This window comes from Mustela nivalis, assembly GCF_964662115.1.
Source record: "Mustela nivalis genome assembly, chromosome: 8".
Classification (NCBI taxonomy): Eukaryota; Metazoa; Chordata; class Mammalia; order Carnivora; family Mustelidae; genus Mustela; species Mustela nivalis.
In genome coordinates this window covers 75748027-75763477 of record NC_139027.1, presented here as the reverse complement: position 1 = coordinate 75763477, position 15451 = coordinate 75748027, and the positions used below count along the sequence as shown (strand labels likewise).

Sequence of the window (15451 nt, the reverse complement as noted above, 5' to 3'; positions counted from 1 at the left end):
AGGTGTGAGCATTTGTGTGCTAAAATTTGTGTCCCTAATCAGTACTATTAGGATAAGCCACCTGCAAGATGGCTTCTTCCGCAGAATACTCTTTGTTGTTCTTGTTGTTTTTTCGATTTTTTAATTTATTTGACAGAGAGAGAGATCACAAATAGGCAGAGAGGCAGCAGAGAGAGGGGAAGGGAAGCAGGCTCCCCGCTGAGCAGAGAGCCCAATGTGGGGCTCAATCCCAGGACCCTGAGATCATGACCTAAGCCGAAGGCAGAGGCTTAACCCACTGAGCCACCCAGGTGCCCCACACAGAATACTCTTTGTAATAGAAATTTACTTGTGCCGTAACACTAGTACTAGTTATTTACTCGTTGTTTTAAATCCGTGTGTGTATCTATATAGTAGTAAGTGGGAAACTGAAAAAGTACTGTATCCAATGCAAAAATCACTCTCCTCACAACAATAAACTCATGAAATGACGCGTGCGTATACTAGAGTTGGGTTAAAATTTTTAAATATAAGTGATCCCTATGAAAATTTTATTTGCACAATTAAGTTCAGATTTTAAAAAGTGGGCCAATAAGATATCTTTGCAAAATACAGAAATTAAAAACAAAATAAAAACACTGAGTAAAATTTTGCCATATATATTTCTATTTCTTAATCTTTGCATTTTTTATTTTTTAAGATTTATTTATGTATTTATTTGACAGAGAGATCACAAGTAGACAGAGAGGCAGGCAGAGAGAGAGAGAGAGAAAGAAAAGCAGGCTTCCCGCTGAGCTGAGAGCCTGACGCAGGACTCGATCCCAGAACCCTGAGATCATAACCTGAGCCGAAGGCAGCGGCTTAACCCACTGAGCCACCTAGGTGCCCAATCTTTGCATTTTTATAGACATACAGTCATACTGTATATAAAAATTTCTGTCTTGCTTTTTTCAATTAACTTCATATTCCTTCCTTTCATTACTAACAATTCTTTTATGGTTGTATAATATTACCCTCCAATACGTAGAATATTAATGTTCTGTATGTTATCTCCCAATGATGGATGTCCAGTTGTTGGTGGGGGGAGGGGCCTTCTGGGACACAGCCCAAGACAGGGGAGTCCTCTGGCTACCTGGCCACTGATACCACCTGGTAAAGAGGTAGCCTCACTGATGCAGAGCTTAGTTCCAGAAAGTTTCACTGTCAACATGTCCTTATGTGGTAGCATGAAGCACAAAAGCAGAAGAGTAATAGGAAGCCCAGATAGAAATGAACTATCAGGGACACCTGGGTGGCTCAGTGGGTTAAAGCCTCTGCCTTTGGCTCAGGTCATGATCCCAGGGTCCTGGGATTGAGCCCCACATCTCTGCTCAGCCGGGAGCCTGCTTCCCTCTCTCTCTGCCTGCCTCTCTGTCTGCTTGTGATCTCCATCTGTCAAATAAAAAAATAATAATAATTTTAAAAAAAGAAAAAAAGAAATGAACTATTATGCCAAATAAATTCCAGCATCTTGGATCTGCAAGCCTCGACCTCTTTCAGACAGTGTCACCAGGAGTTCTGCCTTCCTGGCAAGAACTGCTACGGGTCAAGCAAAGCTGCATGAAGACATGATACATCTGTTTCTGCTCCGTACGGTCACTTCCAAAAACTTTTTGTCTCCTTGGCTAAATAAAACAGAAAATGAGCGGGGAGAGGTCTCTTCCTACCAATCAGTGGTCCTGGGGATGCGCTGCTGTGTTTTCCTCAGGCTTTCCACAGTAGCAAATAACCCTATGACAAACATCATTCACATGATCCAATTATTCCTAAATGATAAGCCTAAAAGTACCTAAATCCAAAATATGAATATTATTAAGACACTGACTTATTAACCTACATGCTTAGATATTATTATTTATTTTTCCTGACTTATCTAAATAAACCCTGGCTTTCATACTGAAATGAAGTAGAAGACCTGATTGTTTTCAACTTATGAAATAAAAACCAAGTTAAAACATTTCTTAAATATTTTGTTTACCCTTATAATTTTTCCTAGTTCAATAAGTACTTTCTAATTCCTGTTAAATACGGTATTAGCTAAGTACAAAGTTAGTTTACCAACTTCAAATTCAATGGCTCCATGACCATGAATTTGAGTAAAATGTCTAAATATTATTTTTTAAATGTAGTTATAACATTAGACAATAAAATAATTATTTGTTAACATTCTTTCATCTGAATATTTTTCAATTACATTTCAGTCAGAATATTCATATGTTAATCAAAATTGCTTCTTATTCTTTTCCTTATTTCTTTCTTTATTATTTGAGAGGGAGAGAGCACAAACAGGGGAGCAGCAGGCAGACGGAGAGGGAGAAGCAGGCTCCCCGCTGGGCAGAGAGCCCAAAGTGGGGCTTGATCCCAGGACCCTGGGATCATGACCCAAGCTGAAGGCAGTGCTCAACCAACTGAGTCACCCAGGTGCCCCCAAAATTATTTAACTGACTTCTTCCTTACGGTGCGTAATTCTTAAGACCTCAAGTGACAGAATGTGGTATTCCACATGAAATCAGCTCTCTGTCGATCTGAAGGTTCGTGCACATATCAACCCACAGATTCTAGCTGACTTCTCCTAATTGTGTGGTGATAAAAAACATTACTAGAGCCAGAGATGACAAACCAATTTTATCTGAATTGTCAACACCTTCCTGGAATGCTGGATTAGATTTCATCTTCAGGCTCAGTAAAAAAGGATGCCATGACCAGTACAATTGTATGTGGAAGACTGTAACTAGTATCTGCTATCTCTTAAGGAACACTGGGAAGCATCGTCTCACAACCAGATGATACACTGTGGAAAACTGGAGAAAGAAAAATTTACAAGTCAAGCCATTTCCTTCCCACTTTTCTTCTATCTAGAGGATGAGGTATGGGATGAGAACAGAAGCTCTGGGAAGTAAAAGGCTAGTTAATGACTAAGTTTTCTGGCCCATACCCTAAGGTACTGAATAATTTATCACTTGATAAGAGAGGAAACCTATGTCAAGAGGATGATAAGACCATGAAGAGAGACTCGACAATCTAAATCAGAATGGAGAGAATGAGAGAAAAAAGTCCAAATAAATTGAGATGTCATTAGGTATCCCATTAAGAAAAACTTTAAGATGATAACGGAAGAGGGTCCAAGTAATTCACAAGAGAAAACAGCTGTGACAAAGCCTGGAAAGAATTTTTACAGCTACAGATACACAACAGTGTGGGGAGTAATAAGTGCAGTATTATCACAGAGAAGCAAAACGACCTCATATGAATTACCAGAACTTGTGGCACGAGACTTGCGAGTGCAATATATGGTGTAAAGGGATAAAGAGAGACAAAAAGGGAAAGAAAATACAGAACCACTTTGTGTATTTATATGGAAATTCATAAACATGCAAGAAGGGTGCAGTTGGATGAAAATAAAGAGCAGAACAGATATAATGTTGTGATGGTAGACTGTTGCCTGACCGTATGAAATGAATTAATATATGGTATCTCGTGTACACATCACTGAGGAATACAGCCAAAGCCTAATGGTGAAGAGGATACCAACTATTCAAAAGAGGGCCTACATCAGTTTGAATTCAGTTTTCCGTCCCTCCCAAAGTAAACAATCCAGACTCAAACAGAAAGTAGGATCAGAAAGAGGTTAAGGAACTCTTCTAATGTAGGATTTTATACCCAGATAGACATTCAACCCAGAGTGAGGGAAAATAAAGAAATTTTTAGACATACAGGGTCTCATAAATTTTATTTCCCATGTAATGCTTTCCCAGGAAATGACAAAACAATGTTCTCCACCAAGATAAGTGAGTAAACCAAGAACAGGGAAGACACAGGATCCAGGAAACTAAAGTTCCAACTCAAGAAAGAGGCAAAGGGAATTTCCAAGATGCTGGGGCAAGATGGTAGCTATGTAGCCACTCCTGTGAACCACGGCACAGACTAGCATGGTGGGTCAAAAAGGTGGCAGGACTCTGTGTGAAAATGGGAACTTTCAGATGATCTGATACAACGGTCTAGATGAAGATTCTACTGAATGCCTGCTGGGGATTGTGGAAAGAATTAACAACACATAGCTGGGGAGCCAGCTTCAAGATCCCCCTTGCTGGTATTCACACCCAAGTGTGGTCCCTCACACTGTACTGGACTTTGTCTTTGTGATCAATAGCCATGGCGGAAGTGATGGCAAGTCAGTTCCGAGATTAGGTTATAAAAGGCTTCGGCTTCTATTCCAGGCACCTGCTCTCTTTTGGATCTCTTGCTCTGGGGGAAGCAAGCCACCAGGTTGTAAGCAGCCCTATGGAGAGGTGTATATGTGAAGAACTGAAGCGTGGCTTATGGCCATCAAGGAACTCGGGCCTCTTGCCACAACCATGTCAACAACCTGGAAACTTACTCTTCAGTTGAGCTGTGACATGTCTTTAGTCCCAGATGACATCTTGACTACAACTTCACGAAAGACGCTGAGCCAGAACCACAAAACTCAGCTGCTCTCAGACTCCTGGCCCTCATAGTAATGTCTGCCATTTTAAACGCTGCTGTGTTTTAGGGTAATTTATTAAGTAGCAACAAATAACTAATGCATATAAAAACTCAGGTACACATAAAAGCTAAGCAAATTTAAAAAACAAGGCCTTTTTAAACTCCTGAAAAAGTTATTCAAGAAAAGAAAGTGGGGTGCCTAGATGGCTCAGTTAGTTGAGCATCCAACTCTCAATTTTGGTTCAGGTCAGGATCTTGGGGTTATGAGACTGAGCCCCAAGTTGGGTTCTGTGCTGGGCATGGAGTCGGCTTGAGGATTCTCTCTCCTCTTCTTCCTCTGCCACCCCCCTAACTGTGCATATGCACTTTAATAAATAAAATCTTAAAAAAAGAACCCCCCCAAAATGGAGGGGTGCCTGGGTAGCTTAGTCAGTTAAGCATCTGACTTCAGCTTGGGTCATGGTCTCAGGGTCTTGGGATGCTCTCTCCAGCATCCCCTCCAGGGTCCTCTCTCCTTCTCTCAAATAAATAAACAAAATCTAAAAAAAAAAAATAGAGGGGAGCCTGGGTGGCTCAGTTGACTAAGCATCTGCCTTTGGCTCAGGTCATGATTCTAGGGTCCTGGGGCTGAGCCCTGCCCTGGACTTTGTGCTCAGCTGAGAGCCTGCTTCTCTCTCTCCTGCTGCTCCCCCTGCTTGTGTTCTCTGTCAAATAATACAGTCTTAAAAGAAAAAAAAAGGGGAGGAAGGGAAGAAGGAAAGAAACAAAAAGAGAGAAAGTGAGAGAGAAAGAGAAAGTAACCCATTTGGCTCAGCAGCAAATAAGTTTTAGAAATAATAAATTCACACTGAATACTGATTTCGCCCTACATTATAACAACAATTAGGTTGCAGACGAGGGCTGGGCTAGAAATGAGCGTTTAAAAGAGAAAGAACTAGGGGCACCTTGCTAGCTCAGTCAGTAGAGCTTGCAACTCCTGATCTCCGGGCTGTAAGTTTGACCCCCATGTTCGGTGTAGCGACTACTTAAAAACAAAACAAAACAAAACACAGAAAAAGAGCTAGAACTAAATCCTTTTCTACTATTATCAAAGATTCAAGATAGTGTCTAAGATTTTAAATCTAAAAATAGCCTATAAGTTATTTCATAAATAAAGAAGTAAATTATTTTTGAAAAAACAGTAAAAGATATTAAAAAGGCTGCTTTAAGGAGAGACCCTGAAAACGTAGAGAGGTCTAGTAATTTACTTTATTCACCTTTTAAACCACACATGTGAATCAGTTTAATAAAATTAAAAATACAAACAGACTGTAACAAAGGACCCAATCTAAGAAAATTAAGGACAAAATGGCACATATGAGAAAGGCAGATCTCACACTCAATCTTAGTGAACAGGGTTATGGGATTATTAGAATCTTTCTATACAATAACAGGAGTGTAACGTCTGGAAAAAGAGAAGCTGGCAGACCTTCTAGTCTACTGCAATGAAGCAAAACCTCCAAATTTCTGTTCCCTCCTGAAAATTACACATTAGTATAATGACAACTGAGAGTTAATAAAATTATAACAGAAAAATCCATGACTGATACGGAATCCATGACACAGAAGGCATGACCAAAAGTAATGAAGATATTAAAGCTGAAACATACTCAGGGAGACAAAGCGGCTGCTGTTAATTATTCGAAGGGCATTTTTAAAAGAATTGAAAATTTAAAAAGCAGAAGAAAAATCAGACTTATTCTTCTATTGTTTCAAGTCGGGATTAGGACCAGGAATTAGGACTTTGGAATTAGGAATACCAAATATTTGTGTAATTCTACAGGTCAGAATTAGGAACACTGGAAGTTACAATGAAACTCGGGTTTTCTTCTTAACTAGCAATTAAGGCAAATGGAACCAGGCTGCCTTATGGAAGACAACACCTCCATTGTTAGAGATAGTCAAACCTGAAGTATACAACCACTGTTCATAGTGGCTCTTAACTTCTTCAAAGGGGCTAGAATGCTGGGAGAACCTATCTCCCGTAAACAACAACAACAACACAGTGATGCACAATCACACACAATTCTGCATACACATCCAGACTTTACTGGCCCTAAGACATACCCCATGGACCCCAGAGTAGATGACTAGAGTATCTCCAGGTTTCCTTCGGTTTCTGTGACTCTAGTCAGGAGAAGTGAAGGGTAAATGTATCATGTTCTGTCTGGTTCAGTTTCTGTCATCTATAAGTTTGTTTCAATTGTACAAGTTACCAAAACTGTGGCCATTGGATTAGCATCTATGGTGCTTTGGGGAAAGAGGAATCCTCTGCCGGGTAATTTAATTTGAAATGTATGCTGGGTGGGTGGCTGGATGGCTCAGTAGGGTAAGCCTCTGCCTTCAGCTCAGGTCATGATCCCAGGGTCCTGGGATCGAGCCTCACACCAGGCTCTCTGCTCAGTGGGGAGCGTGCTTCCCCCTCTCTCTCTCTGCCTGCCTCTTTGCCTACTTGTGATCTCTTTCTGTCAAATAAATAAAATCTTAAAAAAAAAAAAAAAAAGAAAGAAATGTATGCTCCTTCCTCCAGGCTGCTGTGGCCCAGATTGGAGCACACCACCTGACAAAAGATGTGCCCAGGCTGGAATTTAGTCCCCACTCACCATGCATAGGCCACCCTCATACAAGGCACAACCAGCTCCAACATAACCAGCAGGCCAGAGACTGGTTAACTGGCTAAAGAATTGAAGTATCCAAATTTTTACCAAAGTATTAAAATGAATTTTACCACTGGTTGTTAAATCATTGGGGGGAAAAAAGTAAGAAAAAGAAATTCATTACCCCATTTTTACTGCCAATGAAGAAAACAGATTTTTCTCCAATTTCAAGCCCATGACCTTCACCTCCACTACTTCCATGTTTTTCCACTTCGGCTTTTGCAATTTCCCAGAGAGTTTCACTAGGAGAGGCAGAAAAACAAAATTCAGAGAATCAAAGGGAACCCTTTTCAATATTTATTTCAAGCTCAGAGACGTTTTATTTCAGTTAAATTTATAAAACAAATCAACATTATTTCCTGGGAGATAAGTGGTGGATAAAACTTCTGAGGATTATTCATTTTCTTTGTCCTGGTTCATAGAAGAAAGCTGAAAATGATAAGCAGAGCCTTTGTCACTAGGATTTGAGGCTGCCTTATTTTGGGACTTCCAGCCAAGGTTGAAAGCTGTGTGTGTGAGTTTCTCAGGCATGTAACTTAATGTACTAAGAATTCTGGAAATCTACAACTTGAAATCCACCAACATCCGGGAAAATGGGAAGCATGTAAAACCAGCACACCAAACAATCTTTGTTTTCTGAAATTTTTCTTTTTTGTTTTTAAATTATATTTCTGGCTCAAGATTCCCTGTTTTAATGTATGAAATACAGTGAAAGAAAAAAATAATCTAAAATCACATTTTGAAAATCATCTTTTCATTCACCTCTCTACAAACATTTGTACTTTTTCACAAATAAGATTATGCCCTTTTTTAAAGCTGAAATGAAAAATGGAGTATTAAACTGAAAAAAATAGACAAGATTTGAGGTGTTCCAAGCCTGACTCTGCGACTTTCTGTATATACCAACTTGGGCAAATTACCCAGCCTCTCTGGATTCTTCATTCCTTTATTAATTCAACAAATATTTATTGAGCACCTAATATATGTAAGCTTTTGTGCTTTTCCGCAGGCTCACTTCTGTTTCTCCATCTCTAAAATGCCAATAAAGAATACCAACCTTCTAAGAATGTCATGATTGATTGTTAAAATGTGCTAATTCATTTCATTTAGGGCTTGACCTACATATAATTATCTAAAATTACTGACAGCTTATAATAATTATTATTCAAGAAACAGGGATGAAGGGGCTATAAAAGACCAATAGAGGTGTCCCTAAATGTTTACACGAAAATGTATGTATTTATTTCACAGGTGAACCCCCTGGAACTCAGTCCAGGCCTATCTGCTCTTCATTTACACACCATTCTTTCAAAATGTGATTATCTGTTTTCCAAGCTCCCAGCAGAGGAGAGCAGGAGGTGACCCTGGTGGCAATTTGTCACTATAACCATAACTTTGTAACTGCAACCAATTATACCTCGATGGGAAGGAAGCTGACAATTTTTCTCATTAAGGTTCATAAATTCAACAGAGATCCGGCCATGATCCACAGGTGAGAAAAACAGATTTATCCTGCTCTGTGATGGACCCCAGAACCCCTCTAAGTCTTTATTAAGTTGTTCAGAGAAGGTTTAGTGTGACGTAGAGGATATTAAAACTGACATCACAGAACTGAAGAGCTAAAATATATTTTACAGCGCCCCCATTCCCCAACTGCATTTTACACTTTCACATAGCTTTCTCAAGTTTTTCTTATTTACTGTTGTCCTGAGCCCCTGCACCAGGAGGGGAGATGCGGGGAACCCTGACGAAGTGGCTTTGTGGTCTAATTCACAGACTGAACCCCTGCTTCTAGAACATTCCTTGGCCTGCAATAAATTTTTACTTAGTAAGTGAACAACTGGAGTTTAATGATCTTAAAAAAAACTTAGTTTTCCACCTGGGTAACTTTTCTACCTGCTTGTGACCGAATCCATACGCTCAGGGGGTAGTTCCCAGGGAACCCTGACCATCCAGACAGCGGTTTCAAGAAGAAAAGATCCAGAATTTTCTTCCACAGGCCGGTCCCGCCTGGGCTCCTCTCCCTGAATATAGTCCCAGCGGAGCGGCCCTCCCTCCCTTGCCCCTTCCAGGCTGGGGTGGGAAAGGGGATAAAGCCACACTCTCGAGAGAAGAGGAAGCCGGGGGCAAGCAAGGCTGCGGAAATACCTGGGCATCGTGGCTCGACCGCGCCAGCGTCGTGGGCTCAGCGTTTGAGGCCACCTCGAAACCAAGACGCCAGCGAGCTCGGAGACCAGCCGGCTGGTGCGGACTCTTCAGTTGCCATGGGAGCGACGTCGCAGGCTGCGTTGCGTTGGAAAGATGGGCATCATGGGAAATGTAGTTCTCAGCGTTCCTTTTCAACTGGCTCAATGCCTCATCCTCTATGTGAGAGAATGAGGTGACTTGTCTGACAAACCTGGAATCTAAAAGCTCTGGGCTGGAAGTGTTCTTTTACTTAGAAAGTATTCTACTGGGGGGCGCCTGGGGGGCTCAGTCGTTAAGCATCTGCCTTCGGCCCAGGTCATGATCCTGGAATCTTGGGATCCAGCCCTGCAACCGCACATCCGCCTCCCTGCTCAGCAGGACGCATGCTTCTCCCTCTCCATCTCCCTGCTTGTGTTCACTCTCTTGCTGTTTCTCTCTGTCAAATAAATACATAAAACCTAAAATAAATAAATAAATAATAAAAAAAATAAAAATTTTTAAAGTTCAACTATATGCCAGGGAAGTCTGCTCTCTCTTCAGTGTCTTTTTCCTCCCCAATAGCAATGCTCTGGGAATGGAGGGCGAAACAAACTCCAGAGCTGTTTTCTAGTGATTTACTAGAGGCAAAGAATATTTGTGATTTTAGTATTTTCCAACTTTCTGCTTGTTTAGTTGTTTTGGGGTTTTTGCAATAGCGCATCACTTATTAATAAATTAATAAGCCAAACGCATCTCCATGATGCTTCATTTACTTTATCTCTGAGTCAATAGTTATTACTATATGCGAGAGTGCTACACAGAGTATGGAATGAAGAGGGGAGAAAGCCAAGATCCCTGCACACAACTAAGTATAATAACCCAAAAAAAGCCAGTGCTTGCTACTTACTATTCTAGAGCAGTACCAAAAAATCACATCATAAGAATAAGAAATTATTGGGGCTCCTGGGTGGCTCAGTGGGTTAAGCCTCTGTCTTTGGCTCAGGTCATGATCTCAGGGTCCTGAGATCAAGCCCCGCATCGGGCTCTCTGCTCAGCGGAGAGTCTGTTTCCCTTCCTCTCTCTCTGCCTACCTCTCTGTCTGCTTGTGGTCTCTGTCAAATAAATGAATAAAATCTTTTTTTAAAAATTTTTAAAAGATTTTATTCATTTATTTGACAGAGAGAGATCACAAGCAGGCAGAGAGGCAGGCTGAGAGAGAGAGAGAGAGAGAGGAGGATGCAGGCTCCCTGCTGAGCAGAGAGCCCGACGCGGGACTCGATCCCAGGACCCTGAGATCATGACCCGAGCCGAAGGCAGCGGCCCAACCCACTGAGCCACCCAGGCGCCCCCAAATAAATGAAATCTTTTAAAAAAATAACTAATTATGCCAAAGAGGGTTATTGAAATCTTCAGGGCAAGACCGCATTTGATCTATTTTGAATGCTCCATAGACCCAGCCTCTCTGGCCCAAGATGTCTTGAGTATCCAAGGAGATACTCTCCTTACACCTTTCTGCCGTTTGGCTTGGTGTAATGGTGTGATGTTCAAGAAGATGGGCTTTAGATGGACTTAGATTTCTGTTCTGATTCAGCCACACTGGCTAAGTTGCCTCATTGCCACAGTGGGTAAAACTCTCAGTATCTCTGAGCCTCATGTAAAGCAAGGGAAATGTATGAATTTGAAATGAAATAAATATATGTGACACATGAATTAGGTGTGGCTGACACATTGTAAGTTCTTTGTGCTTGTTATTATCATGTTGTAAGCTACTGATCAGCAACTTTGAACAAAGAAACACAAAGATCACATTCCTGGAAATGACACAAAACATTTTTTTAAGGAAAGAAGAAAGGCATTCATGTCATAAAATCTTTGGGAACAAAATCCTTCCAACACCTAGGTGCATTTTGAAGACATAGCAGACTATGTCAAGGGATGTAATGGGAGACCAGTTCAATAGAGAGAGGATGATCTCAAGGGAGTTTGGTACATCTGTTACTGAATCAGCATCTAATCACTGGAGCTAGCCTGCCTATAAGCTCACAAACTGGTGTGGGACAGAGGGTAATGAATTATAATAATTTGAGTTCTGGAACCTTTGAATGTTAATTAGGAAGCCCTGTTGATATGAATACCAAAAGTACCTAAGCCATTTGCTTGCTATGTGCCAGGCACAGTACTAGCATCTTAAAGGTATAATTGTTTGGATAACTGGGATGGAAAGTGGAAGAAAGAAGCCTGGTAGCAAAGAAGGTAGAAGTTGTCTGGCTGGGCCCTGGTCACCAGCACTGGTTCAGAGGTCAATCAGTGGATTCTGCTGATCTCATTGAGCAGATGAGCTCCCTTTTCCTACCCTTATGCCTCCTGAGGCTTCATATATGGACAAAATAAGTGGCCTTCCTGGGTAGATGAAAATTGTTCTTAAGGTAGGAATATATAAAGATTTGAGCTCCCCTACTGGATCACCCCTAAGACTCAAGGATTTCAATAGTAGTGATACAGGAGAGGAAAATTTTATGATGCTTGTTGGGTGGAATAAACAACAGTGCAGACGGATGCCTGGGTGGCTCAGTCGTTAAGCGTCTGCCTTCAGTTCGGGTCATGATCCCAGAGTCCTGGGATCAAGCCCCCCCGCCCCCCCCGCCCTCCCCCCAGCTCAGTGGGGAACCTCTTTCTTCCTCTCCCACTCCCCCTGCTTGTGTTCCCTCTCTCGCTGTGTCTTTCTCTGTCAAATAAGTAAATAAGTAAAATCTTAACAACAACAACAGTGCAGAAGAATAAAGATGTATGCAGAGTGTGTTCGGGGAATTGTGAATGGTTGAGGCAGAAGCATTTAAAGGGTCTGGGGTGGCTACAGTGGGAGAGCAACCCAGGCCGGGCGGGTAGAATGGGCTTCGTGGAGGGATCCTGCAGTCTGGATTTTACTGTGTTGTTGTGAGAAATCAAATATGATTTTAAAATAGGGGTGCTCCATGGCTGGACCTGAGTTTCAGTGAGGTAATTTTTTGCAGATGTTTGAAGGATGTTTTGGAGTCTGGAGGTCCACATGGAGGCTATTAACAATAGCCTAGACAGTGACATAGTTTTCACATTTTTCCCCTTGTTTTCCAAGTTATATAAGCTTATGGTAGGAAAAACTAGTATATGGAAAAAAAAGGAAGAGGGTGGCCTCCACCCATTACCTCCAGGTGTGGGAGGACGCTCCGGGGCCGGCCCTTGCCGCGGGAGCGCTGCCTTCAGGGTACTATCTCGGTGCAAACCCTCAAGTGTCTATAGTGTACTCTTGTGCACCTAGCGATTTGCTCCTCAAAAGAGTCTCCGGAGAGAGAAGAGGCAAACATTGCTGTAAGCACCTTTGAGGCTCCTTTACCTGTCCTCAAGCCGGGAACGGCGGCAGGGGAGGAGGAGAGGCCCAGGGTTTTGGTAATTAGCGAGTGGTCGAGCAATCCAAAAATCTCAATCCTGTTTAAAACCGGCTCGAAACTGCAAAGAAAAAGTGGGAGTGATTACGATGAAACTTCAGTTTAAGCAATTGTAAACGTAACTTTCCTTTTGTTGTAAAGTTTAAGCGCTTAGGTTTGCTCGTTCGTTTATTTCAGTGATTTCCAGGCTTCATGTTTGTGAACTGCCCGTTTATAAGCACCGAATCTATACTCTCTCCCTTAAAAAAAGAAAAGAAAAAAAAAAAAAAAAAGGAAGAGGGTGAAAGAACACACCCTAGAAGCAATAACTATTAAACATTTTGGTGTATTTCACCTAATCTGTCCTCATAATAACTAGAGTTAATTAACATTCTGATTTTAACATGTGTTTTCCATCTCAATTTTAAAAAATCCATCATAAACACAACTTTGATGGCTGTATAATATCCCACTATACAGGTTTCTCATAATTTATTTAAGCATTCTCCTCACTGAGCTTTTTTCAAATTTTCATTTTTTGAGAGAGAGAGCGAGCACACATGCTGCATGGGGGAGGGGCAGATAAGGGAGGAGCAGAAGGAGAGGGGCTGAGAGAATCTTAAGCGGGCTCCTCGCTCAGCTTGGAGCTGGACTCGGGCTTGATCTCACGACCTCTACGTCATGACCTGAGCCAGAATCAACAGCCAGATGCTTAATCAACTGTGTTGCCCAGGTGCCCTTCATATTGAGCATTTGAAGTGGTTCAGAGAAAACACCAGAGTTGGGCCCAGAAGAGCCTTTCTCTTGGATTGTTCAAACTGGAATCAGGAAACTCAAGTCATTCCCCTTCTGGAGGAAATTGTCATGTTTTCTGCTGAAGAAGCTGTTTTGTCGATAAGTTCCTTATGTATCCTGGATATTAACCCCTTTATCAGATATATGACTTGCAATTATTGCAATGACTTGCAATTATATTTTCCCATTCTATTTTTTCCCATTCTACAGGATGCCTCTGTTGTTTCTTTTGATGTGCAGAAGTTGTGAAGTTTGGAGTTGTCCCATTTGTCTATTTTTTTTTTTTTTTTACTTTGTTACCTGTGCTTTTGAAGAGTTGTCTGATTTAATCAAGCCACCAATGTAATCTACCTTCAGAAAGGGTTGCCAACCCCCATTCACCCACCACTCCCACTGAGTAGATTGTTAGCAAAGTGCTGGAAGGAAGGGAACCCTGTATAAAGCATTGTGGTGAATATGTGCGTCTCATTCTGGAATTATTCACTAATGGATGTTATCCTGGTGAGCAAGTTTTTGTTTCTTGACTATTACTGGACCTAAAATTACTTATAAAGGATACAATGAAGACTTCAGATTGATGTTGATTATCAACATGCCTCCAGAATCACTGTGACTATGTTTGATACAGGTAAAATTAAGTTCAACAGGTAAAATTACGGCATACAGCACGTGTGTATTTCATCTCTTGACCCCAGCTTCCATCCAGGACCATCCATCTCTTCTCTATAGCACCCACCTTCCCACTTAAGTGTCCAAGAGAAGCCTGAGTCTTGGTCCCACCGGGATAAGGATGAATCTTACTTCATGTTAAATATCTATGTGTGCACTCTAATTTGTAGGTTTTTTTTTTTTTTATAAAGATTTTATTTATTTATTTATTTGACAGAGAGTGAGGGCACACAAGTGGGGGGAGGAGCAGAGACAGGGAGAAGCAGACTCCCTGCTGAGCAGAGACTCAGGCTGAATCCCAGGATCCTGAGATCATGACCTGAGCTGAAGCAAATGCTTCACCAACTGAGCCAGCCAGACTCCCCTTCATTTGGAGTTTAAAGTTAATCCTGTAGCAGTAAGATCCCTTTCTTCTTTCAGGTAAAGGAGAATAGGGAAAAGCAAGAGGAGATTCCATTTCTCTATGAACTAGTTAGCAGAGAAGCCTCTCCACCTTGTTGTTCCTGCCCCTCACTTCCCTTCCCTCAGTCCCCACATTCCTGGAGCCTTTGGTCCACAGCAATCAGCCTAGAGACTCTGCACGGGGGTGGTGGTGGTGGGGGGTCCGAATTCCATGGCGGCTAGGAGTAGGTGGACAGGTGAAATGTGTTCTCGGCATCCCAGGAACACTTCAAGTCTTTGTCTAGCAAAATTAGATTATCTGTGGTGGCTAATTCTTCAGGATTATACTACAATACAATTGGGTAAGTGCATTATTCTAGGAACCTGGCCACTACTTACTTTTTTCTTTGGCAAAAATTTCCAAACAATCAATTAATAAACACATTTCAAACAAAAGACTCTAAGTGGCGACTAACTTTTCTTGTAAATTGAGAGTTAAATTCATCTCCAGGCTAGGACACTATTTGACTTTAAGGACACACACATAAAAAATCCAGAACATATAAAATAAATTTTTAGAACACAGTCCATTGACCCTCCTGTATGAAATAAGCTACTTGCGGGACTTATTTCTCCCACGATTTATACATATTGTATATGTCAACATGCATACATGATCTTAAAATTACAATTTGCCAAACGGCTTCCTTTTATATGGATAAAACAAAGCAACACCGAAGACAAAGCATGAATGCAAGAGAAGGAGGTAATAACTGCCATTTTCACGAGTAGCACACCTCAGCTTTGACAATGAAAACACTAGGTACTTCTTGAAGACTGTTCAAGAGATAATGCTCAAAA

At 41.4% G+C, this 15451-nt stretch overlaps 1 protein-coding gene across 10 annotated transcripts in view; it reads right to left on the bottom strand.

The window, feature by feature from the left end:
• Window positions 1-9530, bottom strand: part of DYNC2LI1 (dynein cytoplasmic 2 light intermediate chain 1) — a 68322-nt gene extending 58792 nt beyond the window's left edge. For 5 of the 10 annotated variants that reach the window (XR_014315994.1, XR_014315995.1, XR_014315996.1 and 2 more), the window contains exons 1-2: window positions 9327-9495; window positions 7303-7420 (exon numbers count right to left, since the gene is read on the bottom strand). Coding sequence is in view for 5 of the 10 variants with exons in the window: in XM_082746960.1 (XP_082603086.1) it covers window positions 7303-7420; window positions 9327-9334 (126 nt within the window). In the remaining 5 variants the exon portion in view is untranslated. Of the gene's footprint in view, window positions 1-7302; window positions 7421-9326 lie in introns of all 10 variants that reach the window. The other 5 variants (XM_082746960.1, XM_082746957.1, XM_082746959.1 and 2 more) reach the window with 5 other exon arrangements.
• Window positions 9531-15451: the final 5921 nt, after the last annotated feature.